Source organism: Squalius cephalus (genome assembly GCF_949319135.1).
Source record: "Squalius cephalus genome assembly, chromosome: 4".
NCBI lineage: Eukaryota > Metazoa > Chordata > Actinopteri > Cypriniformes > Leuciscidae > Squalius > Squalius cephalus.
Genome location: NC_137125.1, coordinates 7,143,420 through 7,162,411, shown reverse-complemented (window position 1 = coordinate 7,162,411; position 18,992 = coordinate 7,143,420). Strand labels below are relative to the sequence as shown.

Sequence of the window (18,992 nt, the reverse complement as noted above, 5' to 3'; positions counted from 1 at the left end):
AATTGCTCAAAGTAAAAAAATATCATACTTTATTATGTCAGTTTTAATAAAAAAAAAAAAGAAAAGAATAAAAAAAATTAAATCAAGGAAATTTCTCTGGCATTTCTTTCTTTTTGCTGTATCAAAAATGTACCAAACCGAACCATGACACAAGTGTATCGTACACCCCTACTGTTTACTCAACAGCTGATGCGAGAGTAAGAGTAACATAAAGCAATTTGGCAACCGTGTTAATCTCTTGTTGCATGGGATGCGCCGCATACCTGGTAAACAGTAATTTCTAACAACATAGGGCTATTTAGATAAACAATCTGGCGAGTGTGTTGTTTTAGGCTAATACACCAACAGCAAATTTCTGTTTAATAAAGCGCTCAGAAATTAGTCATTTCTGATGTCCCCAAAATCAAATACTGTATTACACTTTTCAAAGGATACTCTAGCTTTAAAGTTAGAATAAAAAGTTAAAACCAAACATATCTTCATACCTGTTGTGTTCTGACACAAAGCCATTAACTGATCCTTTTTGTTTTATAAATTTACTTTTCTTATTTCTACAAATATCAGCCTGATAAATATGGACGTAATACACAATGAAACAAGATAATCATGCTGCCAAATACGTCTGACACAACGTTTTTAAGAAAAAGCAGTGTTTTAAAATACAACTAAACCAAATGATTTTTCTTTTGACAGTCCTACAGAAATGCATGTTGATTACTAAGTTTCAGGAATAGTGCAAACATGCAATGTTCGAGAAAGCTAATATTGGTGTAATCTTTGCGAGGTCTCACAAACAACGCAAAACTTTGTGTGTTTTATGATCCAGGCATTGCTTTACTAAAAGAAAATATTATGGAAGTAATTTTCAAACTTTAAATATACCATATTTTATTTATTAATATTAATAAAGGCCTGAGGCATTACAGGTTCTAAATGTTGCGCTTTGTCTTTCTCAGAATTTCTTAAATAAGGATATATTGAACATTTCACATGTGTGAGATGACGTGTGACACTTCATATTAAAAAAAAACAACAACAAAAAAGTTTTTTACATGAGCTCTAATAAAAAAATATACTTTAAGTTCAAGTCAAGTTTTTCCACAGACCACCGATGTAGAATATTTGTTTTTATTAAGACTTTCAATTAAATTGAATGGATTATTTAAACCATCTTTTATTTTTAAAATACATAATTTAAACGTTTAACTATAAATAACTTTTAAGATTGTACTTTGAAATAAATTCAACACTAACAAAACATTCACAATGTCTCATCCTGATCACTGAACTCAAACTCCCTTCTGACACAGAGACTGTCAAACACTAGCCTGGGAAAACCCTGACAACTTCCGGCAAATTTAGATTTGCTCTGCAAGTAGTCTGGCAAAGAGCCCATTCAAGCCGATTTCTAATCCGTCCAAATCGAGGCACCAATCAATAACGTTGAGGGGGGCTTTACACGATGACGATTGCTCTGATTGGTTTTAGGTCTATCCAATTGCACCCAGAGGCATTTGAGCGACGTCCCAAAGCTTGACTACTTTTTTGCTACACATTCAAAAGTAAATACCTTTTCTTCACAAAAAGAGTACATACTTTTATGGCGTAGTGTAACTTAGGCGAATTGGGACACAGCATATGGCTTTACGCGATGACGATCGCTCAGGGGTGCGTTTCCCAAAACCATAGTTGCTAACCTGTTAGCAACTTAGTTGGTTGGCAATGGGAAATTGCATTGCAACCAACAAAGTTGCTAACTCAGTTAGCAACTATGGTTTTGGGAAACGCACACCCCTGATTGGTTTTAGGTCTATCCAATTGCGCCCAGAGGCATTTGAGCAACGTCCGTTGGTGACGCCCCTTTGGAAATGAGTTATTAATGAAGCTTTGCCAGACCATAACTCAGTTACTACTGAGAATGGTCTGGTTTTAACCAGGCTAGTCAAACAATGATGTGAGAGAGAAACTCTTCAGGAAACACTCTGAGATGTTTTTTTTTAACCAACTGCATTTTTGCAATACCCATTCATACGTTGTTTGGACATCGATGTGGTCATAAATCATTTTGACACAAGCTGAATGACATCATCATAACTACTAACTGAACTGTTGACGAAACGCGCTCATGCCAACTAGAAATGAATGCGAGTGAGCAGCAGACACAGAGCTCTTTAATTCGCGATCAACCTTGTTTTATTGTTTATCGGTTTATTGTAAAGTGAATTCAAGTAGTAACCTTTGAAGTAACAAAGGCTAAATAATTTGTAACAGTTATTTTTTGTAATTGGTGTGGATGACACGCAGTGAAATATACAGTTTTATCAAGTCAGAACATTTGAAGCACCGAGAGACACATGTTAAAGCGTTGACCACCCAGCTATCGTCTGAACACTGTCATATGAGCATGAGTTTAACGCTTTATGCTTAGGCTGCACAAAGCCTCATAGATGTGACATTTTTCTATTGCAATGTTTTTTGTTGAAATGTTTTCATTATTTATTAAAGAAAATAATGCAAATCATAACAACCTTCAATAAGCCCATTTAATTCTTAATTAATCCTAAAACACAAATGCTGCCGACTAACATCGGTTAGCAAGTAATTTTACGATCATTTATTTTAAATTATTTCACTGTTCCAGTTCATAAATCTAGGCCTACTAACAAATTAAAATAACACAAAGTATAAGATGCATAACCTTGACATGCATAGCCTTTCTAGCTATAGAACATCTGGGCACACAATGTTAACGATTAGCCTACTTTGCTAAAATTTGATGCGATAATAGAAGCCTACATTTCTTTAGTTCTAAATTTGTACTGTAATACAGTATTATGAGTTCGTTTAACTACAATGTTTCACTTGAATTGATCTGCTACCAGTTCTCAATAAGCCACGGCTGATTAGGCAATAGAGAATAAACTGACACTTTTCAAAGTCTGTGATTTACCGCTGAGAGGTGCTACAAAGGCAGCAAATACACACCCGCAATTTTACGTCAATGTTCTAGTTGCTAGCAGAAGTTTTGATTAAGGTTTTTAGACCATTGTAAACCATTTAACCATTTTGTAAAATCAGACACTGTTCTATTAAATGTACTTGTATAACATCTGTTGCTGTTCTTGGCCCTGTTTGCTTTTATACTTTCTTGTTTCCATGTACAGGAAGTACACATATATTTCTTTTGAATGAGCTCCTCCAACAGCGACAGATGTCTTCATGTGGCTTGTCACCTACATTACAGTCACAGTGAATTAAACCTTACCTTGCTTGTGTTGCTTGTGTTTGTTCTCCAGTTGCTTAGCCAGATTGTTCTGGTTTATCTTCCTCAGGATCTCCACTGTGATCTTCACAGCTTCTTCTGGCCCAAAACATGCTGCCATCTTATCCACTGTGTCTAAGATATCTGCTTTCTCCATGTCTTTCTTTGTTATACACTCATGATCATTCTGTAAGTGCCACTTAAACTTCTTCCATTCAGCTTCTACCAGTTCATTCAGTGATTTCTCAAGCAGATCTTCAACAGACGCCATTGTCCTTCACTGATTCACACAGATTCACAGCTGCAGGACAAAAAGAAAAAGATCTGAAGTAGTTTCACTCCTAACATTTGGACATAAGCACTCAAATGTATTTTGGGTTATGAAATGAAGCTGTGATTGGGTTCGCTGATCGATTGCTCCTGTCTGCCTCGTTGCTTCTGCTGCTGTTGTGTTGGTTTGCGTCTGTAAGCTTTGTATACCTTTCTGTTTTGAATCATTATTTACTATCATTCCTTGTTGTTTATACTGCTAAATATAACTTACTCAACATCACATATTATTCTGACATCGCTTACTTCAATCTAAATCGTTATTGCTAGCACAACACACTAGTAATTCGCTAGCCTGTTAGCGTGCCATCCGTGCGCTCTTTATTTATTTATTTTTCTCTCACGCGCCCTTTACAAGTCCATTAAACAACTTAGGTGAGTAGGATCAGCCAAAAAACTCAGTGAGTCATGTCATCTTCTCCTCTTATTGTTACTTGCACCTCATGCAACATGTTTAGCATATCCTTCTGTAACCCGTGTATCAAAATTAACTAAATTAACTGAGGTTGAATGGGCACAGTAGCATTACAGTAAAGTTACGTCTAAGTTCGTAAGGAGGATTTGAGACAGCAATTACCACTTGTCAAATAAAGAAAACATTTTGTATTGGTACCAGTTTGTAAACATACAATTGATAGAACAACAACAACAAAATACAATCATCAGGCCTGTTTGGTATGACAAATAAAATAAATGGTTCCCCAAACACAGTTCAGAAAGTATTTTCCTTGTGTTCTTATTTATCTTCTTTTTTCTTTCATAAAGTCTGATCCTTCCAGGAAAGAAATATTGAAGTAGAAAAAAAAATAGAAGCAGAAGTAGTCACGTGACAGAAGAAAGATTTACTACCCGGGTAGTTTTAAACTCAGTTTCACTCCAGGTATCTGAAGTGTATGGCGTGTTGTATTCTCTTATCTGTTTGATTAAGGATACTGAGCTCGCTCCAGAGAAAGACGCGTTGTGACATTAACTAGGCACTGTTGGCTCGCCAGTCACTCATCCACGGTCAACTCAAGAAGTACACATCAACAGGAAACAAGAAGAAGAAGAAAGAAAAACCTGCATAATGCAGAGAACTTGTCACTCATTCACATTCACTTCATCTGAATTGACAACAGATATAAATCACATGAAATTTCAAATCTTTCGCTTTTCTTTCTTCAACTGCAATATAACTTGTTTTACAAAGAAAATCCTGTGAGAATATACCCACTTAATCAACATTAAACAGAGCAATGTCTGTCATATTATTATTGTATGACTCAAACACTAAATGAAACGTCCTGGTTGCTTATGCAACCCACCACCGTTCCCTGAAGGAAGAAACAGAGGACGTAGTCGACATCGACTGAATGGGGGCTAGGGAGCCTATCTTCTTCGAGCATGCTTGAACGAGCCAATGCGCGCAATGGCGACTTGAATTTTCATCACGCGCTCCGCCCCACGAGGCAGGTATAAATACGGTAGTGGATGCAAACACCATCTGTTTTTCGCTGAGGAGCCGAGCGTAACTTGGAGTCAGTGGTGGTCCAACTATAGTGGCAAAGGGACTACGTCCTCCGTTCCCTCCTTCAGGGAATGATGGGTTGCATACGCAATCAGGACGTTCCATGATAATTCATGGTAAATTATGCTACAACATGGTAAATCATGGTAAACTATGGCAAATTATGCTAGAATCAAAGTAAATCATGCTAGAACGTGGTAAATTATGGTAAGTTATGGGAATTCATCGTAAACTATGGTAAACCATGTTAGCATGATGCTAATGTAACGGAGTTATATATATTGTGTGTGTGTGTCTCCACTTGCTAATAATGATCTGTTAAATATTCACACTGAAAGATGATTGGATAGAATAAGGGTCAACAGGGTTTCCTATTGGCTGGCTGGTTCTCTGTGCTGTGTGCACCCTGTGTCGCAGCTATCAGTTCACGTGTGCAAGGCCAGCGGTAAGTCGTGTGATTGAGAGCTCTGTAATTCTGTCTGTAAATTATCTGTCAATTATATGTGTGATATATCATGAGCAATAGCCTACTTATTTTGAGACCAAGAAGAGTGTTATATATTAGTGAAGAGTGAAAAATGTGTCTTATTATAGCGCCAGAGTGGTGTGACGCAGGCTGAATTATTTTGACTCACTCACCCTGGTTACACGATGTTTTTCAGGTAAATTGTTCTATTTTTGATATGAGAGAATGAATTCATTTGAAACGTTTATTTTGTGAATTTGTTAAACTGTGTCATAGCTATCAGTTCACGTGTGCAAGGCCAGCGCGCCAGAGTGGTGTGACGCAGGCTGAATTATTTTGACTCACTCACCCTGGTTACACGATGTTTTTCAGGAGAATAAAATTACTTGGACCTGATTATTGAAGCACGAGTTTTATTAACAACACAACACAACGCAGAGGGACAATAAAGACCAGTTACATTGGTGCCGTGATCGGCCTTCCGAGCATCTGCGTCGACCTTGTGACGCCAGGCGGACATCCAGGCATTTGGTGCACAGCGGACGGCGGAGGAATACCGCGAGAGGCGAAACTCTGGTCATCGTTGCGGAGCAGACTTTCAGAGCGTCAGCGCGAGGCGGAGCTCGGAAGTGAAGACGAGGTGGTTGCTTACAATACTGCACGCGAATATATGAACACAGAACTGAGTAAAATTAATGGATTGAAACTCTGAAAAAAAAAAAAAAAAAAAAAAAAAAAATTGAAACAGAAAAAAAAAAAAACGATTGAAACTGATTAAAAAAATAAAATAATAATAATAATAATAATTTGAAACTGGTAAAAAAAAAATTATGCATATTATCTGAACTATTTTCTGTTTTGGATGTTACTCTTATTTTAGTGTTTTTCTTTTTTTTTACACTTTTTTTTTTTTTTTGCGGGGGTTCAATAGAGTAACAGAAAATGAAGAAATTTAACACACCAGGTCTGGGAAGAGGAAGAGGTGTGTATCAGACAGATGTAACATTTTCTGTAGGTAGGGGGATTTCCGGCTACCCACTGACTTCCACACCACGGGTAGCCTATGAACATTGTGGGGAAACAGGTCAAATTGATCAGCATGAGATTACTGGGACAGATGTGAATGAGTTAAGGACTTCATCTGCAGAGGGTAGTATTCCGATGGATATGTTGGCCAATGTGGTAAAACAAATAGGTCAATCTATCAGTGAGAATATTGTATCCTGTCTGGAATCCAGAGTAACGGGGTGTGGGGCGGGATCTAGATCAGGACACGCTGGCAGCAGTGGACCCTCTGACATGCAAAATTTGAAGCTGGTATTACAGTCTGATGTTAAAGAGCCAGCTTACTATCGTGGGGATGGTTCTGATAAATGTACGATTTATGAATGGGTGGAATTGATGTCGGTATACTTGCGTAAACGTGAGTATAGTCAAGAATGTCAGGCTGAAGAAGTTCTGAGCCGATTAATGGGAAGGGCTCGAGATGTCGTTAAAATAGCCCTACGCAACTATGAAAATACTGACTTGAGTATTGGCCCTGGACCTGTTTTTGACATCCTGAAGCAACATTTCGGTGACGCAGTGTACTCTGCCATGCCCTTGGCTGATTTTTATGCCACCTTGCCGCTTAAAGGGGAGAGCTCGTTTGACTATTGGATAAGGCTCAATAGGGCAATTGATGTAGCAGATGACTGTTTGAAAAGACAAGGAAAAAAGCTTGATAATCCATCTCAGGAGGTGACTGTCATGTTCATCAGACATTGCCCAGACCCCCAGTTGCAGCTGATTTTCAGATGTAAACCTCAGCAACACTGGACAGCTGCTGAAGTGCAAGAAAGGTTGGATGAATTTCAGAGGGAAACCAGATATACACGAAATCAGTTGTCATGCTTAGCTCAGAAGCAGGAAACCACAATGCAAACCTTACCTTCTGTTCACGACGTGGCTAGCGATTATGAGGTGGCAGCAATTAAATGTAACGCTCCTCAAGTTCAGCAGTCTTTTGCTTGCAGTTCTGTTGAAACCTTAGAGCGCCTAATTACACGACTGGAACATGTGTTGGAAAAAGTTCCGAGTGGTCCAACAAAACCTGCTGAAAACTCTGTGCGACCAAGGGCCAGATATAGAGGGGATGGACGGGGTGCGTGTAGAGTTTGTGGGGACCTTAACCATTCCACCTCTAACCATTGTCGGGCAAAAGGGCTCTGTTTTGAATGCTATGCCCCAAATCACACACGTTTTGAGTGCCCAAATGCTGTTACTGAGGGTGGTGTTGGGGCTGCGTCTGCAGCATGCCCCCCTGGCCAGCAGGGAAACTGAAAGGCCCGCATGCGGTGGGGGGGAATGATGGGCCTTATGAAACTCCCCAAGTATATGATGTCGATCTCAAATCATTGTACTCTACTGTATGTGAGGAAATCAACCAAAACGTGACTGTCATAGTGCAAAACACACAAAAACTGTCGATGCATGAGGGATTGTTTTATACTGACGTTTTGCTGGAGAACACAGTGATTGTTAAAGGTATGATTGATTGTGGTTCTATGGCTTGCACTTTGAGTTCTGTGGCTGTGTCTAAATTGAAGGATGCTGGTATAGCCTTGAATGGTTCGGTGTCGCCATCTGATGTAGTACTGGTCGGCTGTGGTGGGTCAAAAACAAAACCGATCGGTATGTGTGACTTAAACATGACTGTTTATGGGTGTACTGTTCAGGTTCCTACCTTAGTTGTAGACGGCCAGGTTGATGACCTCATTGTGGGCAGTAACGTGATAAAACACCTAATCAAAGAGTTGAAAAAGCATGGAGGATTAATGGAGAAAATGAGGTCCAATGTCGATACGAATTCTGAGGATAGCAATCTTATTCAGTTGCTGGCTAACGTTGAGAGGTGGAATGGAACAGTTGTCCCTGAGAAGGTTGGAACGGTTAAACTGAAGAACTCGGTCACACTTGAACCTTTACAGGAACATTTAGTCTGGACAAAACTCTCTAATCTAAACAATTTGTCAGCTGGCAGTGCCATCATTGCAGAGCCGTGCAGTGCTCACTCAAGGCCCAGAAATATCCTTATTGGTCGCACAGTGGCGAGGTTGTGGGCCGATGGATGGGTGCCTGTTAAAGTAATTAACCCTTCACCGGTGTCCGTTACTCTCAGACGTAATGCAAAATTGGCTGACATTTATCCGTGTTTGGCATTGGAGGATTTTGATCCTGATGCGAGTGTCACAAACATAGGGTTGCCATACACAATCAAACAACATACAAACAATGTAGAGTTTCCTGACAATTCAAGTGCTGACAGTTTGTCGGATATCAGTGCACCCAAGGAAGGCTGTGAGTTCAGTGATAGGTTAATGAACCTGGGACTTGCAGATGTTGATTTGAGTTCTTGTCAGTTGTCTTCAGAATGGAAGGAAAAACTTGTTGATCTACTTGCAAAGTACAAATGTATCTTCTCTAGACACAGACTTGATTGTGGCAAGGCTGAGGGTTATGTACATCGGATAAGGCTCAGTGATGAACATCCATTTAGACTTCCGTACAGACGACTTCCGCCTAATCAGTATGATAAGCTCAGGCAAGCTTTGGATGAAATGGAGGAGAGGGAAATTATCAGAAGATCCAGTAGTGAGTATGCTTCCCCTCTGGTGATTGTTTGGAAGAGAAATGGAGATTTGAGACTCTGTACTGATTTTAGGTGGCTCAATGCTCGAACAATAAAGGATGCCCATCCACTGCCTCATCAAGCCGACGCTTTAGCTGCGCTGGGTGGAAATGTTTTCTTTTCTACTATGGATCTGACATCTGGTTACTACAACGTTGCAGTACATAAGGAAGACCGCAAATACACTGCTTTCACATCTCCTTTTGGGCTATATGAGTATAATCGCCTTCCTCAGGGCCTTTGTAACAGTCCGGCGACTTTTATGAGAATGATGCTTGGAATTTTTGGAGATCAGAATTTCCTGAGTCTTCTCTGTTACTTGGATGATGTGCTTGTTTTTGCCCCAAATGAAGAGTTGGGATTGAAGAGATTGGAGTTGGTTTTTGAGCGCCTGAAATCTCATAATTTGAAATTAGCTCCAAAGAAATGTCATTTTTTGCAACGGTCAGTTAAGTTCCTTGGTCATGTGGTCAGCGAGGCAGGGGTGGCTTCAGACCCTGATAAAATCAAGGTGATTATTGAAATGACTGAGTCAGACCTTATGGATGGAAACACTGGTGTCCCATCTCAACAGAAGATACGTTCTTTTCTTGGGATGGTTGTATATTACCAGCAGTTTATAGAACAGTGTTCAGTAATTGCAAGGCCACTTTTTCAGTTGATTGCGGGTCCTAAGGCTCAGAGAAGAAAAAAGGGTAGGAAGACCACGTTGAAAAGAACACTCACTGCAGAGGATTGGACTGACGATTGTAGGCAGGCATTTAGTCGTCTTAAACAGGCCCTGATTGACAGTGTTTTATTGGCTCATCCGGATTTCAACAGGCCATTTTTAGTTTCGGTGGATGCTTCCAGTAGTGGCCTGGGTGCTGTACTTTCACAAGTGCCAGAGGAGGGGGGTACAGCAAAGCCAGTTTATTTCGCCAGTAAGTCACTTTCGTTCGCTCAGTCGAAATATCCAGCACATCGGCTAGAATTTTTTGCATTGAAGTGGGCGGTATGTGACAAATTCAGTCACTGGTTAAGAGGTCGGCCCTTCACAGTATGGACTGATAACAACCCACTGACATATATTTTGACAAAGCCGAAACTGGATGCTTGCGAGCATAGGTGGGTTGCCAAGTTGGCTCCATATCAGTTCGATATTAGGTACATACCTGGTTCAAGGAATGTTGTGGCGGATGCTCTTAGCAGAGAGCCATTTGTGAAGCAGAGCGCCTTGCATCGTCTTACTAGGGTACCTTATAACTCACTGTTGAAGGAAGCATCAGCAGTCCAAGGAGAGCAGGTTCAAGAAGTTTTCAGATGGTCCGCACACCCTTTTGAACCTGGCATGGAGTCTGGCATTGAGCCAAGTCATGGCATGTTGGCAGTTAATTCTCAAACAGCTGTAAATGGGTCATCTAGTTTTTGGTCCGCAATGGAAGTGTCAGCGGTCATGGAGGCAAAGAGGTCTCATTTGGTTACACCACAGTGTGACCTTTTGTTACCACAGTTGATTCATCATGTTGTTCCCACAGATCAACCAAAACTGAAGGGCCTGTCTTACGAAGAGTTGGCTGAGAAGCAGCAGACTGACAACATATTGGCTAGAGTGATTTTCTATGTTGAGAGGGGTAAGAAACCGTCTAATCGTGAGTGTAAACGGGAGCTAGTGGAAGTGGTGAGGCTGCTTAGATCCTGGAGTAAGTTTGAGATGAGAGCAGGGATTCTTTACAGAGTTTCAAGGGATGTAGTGTCAAAGAAAAAGACTTTCCAGTATGTCGTTCCGAAACTGTTGGTGGGGACAGTTTTGAGGGGGGTTCATGATGATGCTGGTCATCAGGGCCAACAAAGGACATTGTATCTGGCGAGACAACGTTTTTTTTGGCATAAACTTGAGAAGGATGTGAGAGATTATGTTAAATGTTGTAGGAGATGTGTCTATGGCAAATCCCCTGAGCCAGAAGCTAGAGCCCCTCTTGAAAACATTGTCACATCTGATCCCTTGGAGCTTGTGTGTGTTGACTTTTGGTCAGCTGAGGACAGCAGGAACAAGTCAGTGGATGTTCTTGTTGTCACTGATCATTTTACAAAGTTGGCACACGCTTTTCATTGCCCAAATCAGTCAGCCAAAGCTGTTGCCAAACAGTTATGGGACAATTTTTTTTGTATATATGGTTTCCCCAAACGAATTCACTCCGATCAAGGAGCAAATTTTGAAAGTGCTTTGATTTCTGAGCTATTGTCTGTTGCAGGTGTGGAAAAGTCACACACCACTCCGTATCACCCAATGGGCAATGGAGGGGTGGAAAGATTTAATAGGACTCTCGGTAACATGATTCGAGCTCTCCCCCCTACAGCGAAGCAAAGGTGGCCTAGAAAGTTGAAGTCACTGACATTTGCGTACAATTGTACAATTCATGAAACGACTGGATATGCGCCTTTTCAACTGATGTTTGGCAGGACTCCAAGACTACCTGTTGATGTGGTTTTTGGGTCAGTTTTGCGTGACAATGACATAGTTGACTATGATGAGTACGTTAGGGATTTGTTAAAAGACCTCAAACAAGCGGTGACAATTGCGGGAATGACTGCAGGAAAACAGCTGAAACGACATGCTGCTCTGTATAACAGAAAGGTTAAGGGTGCTCCCGTAGATGTCGGGGATAGGGTCCTGTTGGCGAACAAGGGAGAGCGTGGGAAACGAAAATTGTCCGACCGCTGGGAGAGCAGTCTATACATTGTAGTTGACAAGAATGCTGAAACCAATACTTTCAAAATTGAGAATTCTTCCACAGGCCAAGTGAAGATTGTTCACCGCAACTTGATAATGCCTGTTAATTTTCTGCCTCTTCCCGATGAGGTTGCAGAGGGACCTTTGAGTGCGGAAGGGTGTGTTGGGAGTGAAGAAACCCAGACTCTAGATCACTTGCCTCAGCCTGCAGCTGGTGAGAGAACTGTGGTATGGGTTTCAGAGCTTGACAGTTCAAGTGGTTCTGAAAAGGGGCCAGAAATGTTGGAAGAAGAGGTTGGTAGACAAGAAAGGATTGGAAGTCATGATGGTTCCAGTGACTCAGTGGTATTGGGTGGGTTAGAGGACTCTGTTATACTTCCACATTCAGCTGATGATGAAATTGATCTGGACATTAATTCAAATTTGACTGCATTGGACCAGCTGTCTTCAGACGTTGACTGTCAAAGTGATGTAGCTACTGTAGTAACAGTTCAATCAGTTAACCAAAATGATGTTGGAGGGTTGATGACTTCAGTCAGATCAAGAGCGGGAAGGTTTATCAGACCAGTCGTAAGGCTTATTGAAACAATGCAAGTACAAAGAATAGATAACCAGGTTAATGCGCCTATGTGGATCTAATCTATTTTCTTCTGTTTGTTTTCTTTTTCTTTTGTGGTTGAGTTGCGACTATATTTAGTCGGTATACCGAGATGTCATTGAAAGGAATGTATATATGTTGAGTGAGTGTACTAAACATGTAACAGGCATGTTGACCTATGAGTTTGGAGGGGCGTAGCTAACCTTTCCTTCCTCTAATTCTTCGTAAGAATAGTCTATGAACTGGAATACTCATCTACATTTTTTTTTCTCTGTGAGATGTATTTGCATTGCATTCCAATTTTTTTGTTTTTTTTGTTATTTTACAAGTGTATAAGTATACATAGATCTGTTATGATTACTGATGTTCTTTGTACCTGAGTGTTACCTGATTAGTCGTGGGTGATGTATTATGCCATGATATTTTATTTTTGTTTATTTGCAAGTGGAGTTCAGAAGGGGAGAATGTAACGGAGTTATATATATTGTGTGTGTGTGTCTCCACTTGCTAATAATGATCTGTTAAATATTCACACTGAAAGATGATTGGATAGAATAAGGGTCAACAGGGTTTCCTATTGGCTGGCTGGTTCTCTGTGCTGTGTGCACCCTGTGTCGCAGCTATCAGTTCACGTGTGCAAGGCCAGCGGTAAGTCGTGTGATTGAGAGCTCTGTAATTCTGTCTGTAAATTATCTGTCAATTATATGTGTGATATATCATGAGCAATAGCCTACTTATTTTGAGACCAAGAAGAGTGTTATATATTAGTGAAGAGTGAAAAATGTGTCTTATTATAGCGCCAGAGTGGTGTGACGCAGGCTGAATTATTTTGACTCACTCACCCTGGTTACACGATGTTTTTCAGGTAAATTGTTCTATTTTTGATATGAGAGAATGAATTCATTTGAAACGTTTATTTTGTGAATTTGTTAAACTGTGTCATAGCTATCAGTTCACGTGTGCAAGGCCAGCGCGCCAGAGTGGTGTGACGCAGGCTGAATTATTTTGACTCACTCACCCTGGTTACACGATGTTTTTCAGGAGAATAAAATTACTTGGACCTGATTATTGAAGCACGAGTTTTATTAACAACACAACACAACGCAGAGGGACAATAAAGACCAGTTACACTAGCAACATGCTAATTATGATTAGCATATTGCTAGCATGATGCTAACATGATTATCATAGTTTACCATGATTTCATTTTGCAGAGATATAGGTCTTGCTAAACGGTTGCTAGGGTACTCTGTTTGATTGCTATGTAGTTGCTTGGGAGCTGCAAATGATGAAACTCCAAAAGGCTGCTTGTCAGTATGAATGATATAACTCCCATGCCTCTGTGACATTCAGAATGGAAGATGTCCCTCTTTGGAATTTGGTTGCTAAGGTGCTCGACAATGGTTGCTAGGGTGGGGCTGGAAGTTTTGAGGTGATTCATGATTGGCTGTTTGCTGCCCCGAGTCAAACAAGACCACCCTCATTTTTCTAAGACACTTATATACAAAGATATCCCTTTGATATCTTTCAATGGAAGTCTATGGACCTTGTTGCTAAGGTGCTCTAAATGGTTTCTAGGGCGTGGCTTGATAGCTTCACAATGATCTTGAGAGACTGATTGGTTGTCTAAGTAAAATGAGCCTGCCCCCTTGTCTCTATGACACTGTGATCCAGAGTTATGATCAATACAAAATCCCTATGCAATTTACCATAGTAGGAGAAACACATGCGATTCATGGGCCGACCTTCGCCATAGTATGTCTATGGGGCAACTTTTGGGCAGCTCCTGCTCTTGTTCTTACCAGTGGGGATTTCTTTAATGGCTTGTTTCCACTGAGCGGTACGGTACAGTACAGTACGGTAGGGTTCGGGTCGGGTCGGTAAACCATGAATCAGCTAGCGTTTCCACTGCCAACAGTAGCCTACCCTTACTTGATAGGCGTGGTGTAGCCTATGCTGGAAAGAAGCGATCGACGTCATTTGCTCGCGAAGAAAGCAACATAAACAACAATGGATGACACACAGCAGATCTTGTTCTTGCTTCTCAGAGTGTTTATCACAAGTCCGGTTATTCTGCAGATGGAACAGCGCGCGTCACTCAGCTCGCTCTGCTACTCCGGTTATCTCTGTATGTATATTTTTGGCAACAATAAAACGAAATATGTTATAAAACACCACACTGCCTCTTTTCGTTTTCATTTAAAGAAATCTTAAACATTATAGCCACACAAATGTGGTTCAGGCAACGCGTATTGATTATATTCACTGCATATAACGTTAGCCTATTTATAACAAAACAAAATATAAAAAACAACCCAGCCTCTTTTCGTTTAAATATAATATAAAAATATTAAACATTTTAATATGGTCCAGGCAATATGTACTAAACAACAGATGTTGCAGATCATCTTCGTTGTATTAAAATTTAAAATGACAAAACTCTTTTTGTTAAATTTCAGTTTTATCAATATTAGCCATTATAAAAGTATAAGTAAAATGTACAAGAAGCTATACAAATAAAGCAAACAATTCAGTCAAACATACAAAGTCAGTGCTCTAGTCTAACCATACAAGGGTAAAGTTAAATAGCTTATAAAGTTATGAAACTTAACTTAGCCCTCAGCCAACACGATTGGCCAGGGAACAAATTATAGATTCACGAGATCAAAGATCGACCGTTAGGTCTACACAAGACGAATTATATCTCATGTTTAACCACTACAGAGACGCCAGAGTCCGCGGCAAACGTCAGAACGACTAGCCGAGGAAAAGCTGTTCCAGGCGGAGAACATGAGCGCCGAGCGCCCGGTGATCGTCTGGATCTCACAACCTGGATAAAATTTTCATAAATCTTTAAAAATAAACCACAGATTTGAGCTTTAAACAACTACATTCTCGCCTGAAAAACTCTTAAAACTACATTTCATGATGCAAAAACAGTAGTATTATATTTCAACTGTATATTAAAAAATGGGCTTTTATGTTGTCATTCCCCTTGTAGCACGCACAAGTGACGATACTGTCAACCAATCAACGTTCTGCAGTGAGTCTAGCTCCACCCTTTAGTACCGTACCACTGTGCTAGGTACCCCAACGGAAGGGTACCTAAAAAGTGGTACGGTACGGTTTTGACAGTGGAAAACGCAAATAATTGCCTACCGTACCGTACCGCTCAGTGGAAACGAGCCATGAGACTGCAAGGGAAGCTCGGCTTCCCCTATAATGTCAAAAAAATAATGGTTAAATATATACTATTGTGTTAACATTTTATTGACTAAAAATGCATTAGAACACGTTAATCTCAAAGACTAGTTCGTTCAGAATCAGTGCATATAGCAGGTCGGCTGACTCGATTTCCTTCTCATCATTCCCGTAGCGTCACAGTGTATTTCCCTGTTGAAGCCCAGCGTCCACTGACTTCAATGGAGCTGCTTTGAACAGTTTTTTTTCAGTGCTTCAAACTAGACGGTCATTGGATAAATGCTGCGATTATGTCCCGCCCACAGACGCTCAGCGTCTCTGCAGTGAATGAGGAGTGGGCTGGCCTGGCCTCCGGGCTTCTGCCTGATGATTGGAGGGTCTGTCGAAAGGCTGCGTCTCCTTTTGATTGACAGCTATTTCATACAATAGTGATGGGAAGTTCGGATCATTTTACTGACTTTCTTCGATCTTGTTAATCAAAATGAACGAATCTTTTTTCGAGTCATTTCGTTCATTTAAGGGGCTTTAAATATTATACTTTTAACAGGCAAATTCCCTGAACACATCCACCAACGCAATCTTGATCATATTCTGAATTAAGAAATCATTATAATGCCATCAAAAATAATAATTACTTTACCTTCCGAGTCTTTGGTTCATTTGTCACGTGACAGACACAATGAACGGATCGTTCATGAACGACTCATCAAAGTTGCTGACGCTGAAGCTATTCGAGCTCAGTCCCATCGCGGATTTTGGAAGTATAGTCGAAAGACAAACTGCAGCAACCTATTTCTTGGTATTCGCTTTTCGAAATTGCTTGCCAATTTTCATAATACATTTCACACAATTATATATTTATATCTTTATTATATTATTACTTATTATATTTTTATATTATTAGTAGTAATAATTAAAAAATAATTATTAAAATAATTCAAAAAATATTATTATTAGTAGTATTATTATACTTTAATATATTATTATTTATACCTTTATTATATTATTATATTTATACAATTATACCTAACTCTGCTGGCCATTGAGAGGACACTGGTCAAGTCACTGGAAAAGACGCCTAGTTGGTACGACAGGGTCACAGAGCATTTTCTTGAAAAGGAACGTAGGGCAGCATTTACGTATAAATAAATGTAAAAATTTTATGATGTAGGCCGAAAATGAGCTTCCCCTCTTTGAAAGACCAGCAGCCGCCACTGGTTCTTAGAGCCTGCCAGCCTCTTCAAATGTGGTAAATCACACGTTTCTGCGAAATCCTCGCTCTGAGCTATGACTCGTCAAAGTTTGTCGCAATGCAAAGTCTATGGGACTTTTTCTGCGACTTTTTCGCCCCTGATCGCAACTAAAAGTCATAGCACACCTCTCCTCAATAATCCGCATGTTTTGACGCCTCATTCGTGGGTCTGTGACAAAAGCTGCAGGAAAAACTTTTGTGAAGAAGAAGAAGAATGAGCAATAACAATAGTGATGCCTTGCTTTTGTTTTTATTAGGGCTGGGAGAAAAAATCTATTCACCTAGCTATCACGATTTCTTTTTTAATGATTCTAAAATCTTTTTTTTTTTTTTTTCAGAATTGATATTCTGAACAGAGGATGAAATGTGTTGTTATCTTTGAGTGTTGAGTGACGTAACATCACAAGTGGACGCGTGGAAGAGACGCGAGACTCAACGCACTGAAAGCCCTCGCGCTGCTCATATGCAGAGAGAGAGATAAGACAGTAGAGCTGCACCATTCATCTTTAAAAGACTGATCTCCATCAAACACACTCGCAATCTTTCAATCAGTCTGGATTGTCAATTTAATTATTTGTCAATTAAACTTTGACAAAATCATATCACAACATTCAGATCTGTGTTGGCGCTGCCGCTGACCCGGAGAGAGTCGTCCTGAAAGCGCTTCACAAACAGTCTTTTCAGCCTCATAGTATCATTATTTCTGTGATGCAATAGTTCAAATTATGATAGAAGTACTTGGATAAAAGTTTAAAGTCTACGATAGCGATCAAAATCAGCTTTTGATAGAAACTTGGTACTTAAAATAACGTATTTATCGATTACATTGTTTCGCCACTAAGTGACTGTTAAAAATTGTTAAATCATTTATTCAAGAGACTGTAGTATTGTATGATAGTCCTGAAATAAAAGTCAGAAAGATGTGATGATTTGTTTTAGTAAATATGACTCATCTTATACATCATGTACGGTCTGTATAAGTGTATGATTTAACTTTTCCCCATGGTCTAGTGTTAAAAAAAAATTGCAATATGTTGCAAAATCGAAGCGCAATACTTGTAGAATCACAATTGTTAAAAAAATCACAATACATCATATCTGCACCCAAGTATCGTGATAGTATCGAATCGGGAGATAGATGTATCGTCCCAGCCCTAGAAATTAGAGATCTCTTCGCAAAATAACGTGTTTGCTTCCATGATTCGGGGAGAAAAACTTACTTACAAGTCTAGACTAGTGCCAGTGCTGCCAACTCTCAGACATTCAGTGCAAGACTCAAGCTATTGACACTGTTCTCACACTTACTTGCGTTACACAACCATATTCTCACGCAGTGAAAAATCACAGAGCAAAGACACTGATTCTAACAGACAAGAGCAGATTACTCTGATATGAAAAAGTCTCAGCTTCAAATTCTGTCAATTTTATTACAAAATTCAAACAATAAATACCGCTCCATAATCCCCACAGCAAGCTAAACTCAAAGTTGGCAGCACTGCTAGTGCTAAGCTAAAATGGTTAGCATTTCCCTTTGTATGCAATTTTGAGATTCATTAACCAAAATAAAGAAAATAAAGGCTCTTTGACTGAAAGCATTATATTTCTTCAAGATTTCTATAGATATTGCAATATATTTTTATCATTAATTATTTTGGCCATGACAATCGTGTAGTCAAGTCAAGTCAGTCATCTTCATTTATATAGCGCTTTTAACAATGTAGATTGTTCCAAAGCGGCTTTACAGAGATACAAGGATAGTTTAAAGTAACAGAGATTTTTTGAATGCAGTTTTTAGCAGTTCTTGAATTAAGTTATTGTCCAGCTAAAGTTAATTTGATTGATTCACTTCCATCGCAACGATCATTAGTTGTTAACTTAGGGGCCACTAACACGACACCGTTTTAACAGGAAACTCTACACAGACTTTAAATGCGAAACCTGTGAGAACGCTGATGGCGTGCACATGCATATTATGAGTTCAGTCTATTGGTGT

General features: G+C 39.7%; 1 protein-coding gene across 1 annotated transcript in view; it reads right to left on the bottom strand.

The window, feature by feature from the left end:
- Positions 1–18,992, bottom strand: part of LOC307157233 (protein NLRC3-like) — a 50,857-nt gene that overhangs the window by 17,595 nt on the left and 14,270 nt on the right. Inside the window, exon 2 of the mRNA XM_079869080.1 lies at positions 3,266–3,563. Within this exon, the coding sequence (XP_079725206.1) occupies positions 3,266–3,533 (268 nt within the window). The 5' untranslated portion in view covers positions 3,534–3,563. The remainder of the gene's footprint in view (positions 1–3,265; positions 3,564–18,992) is intronic.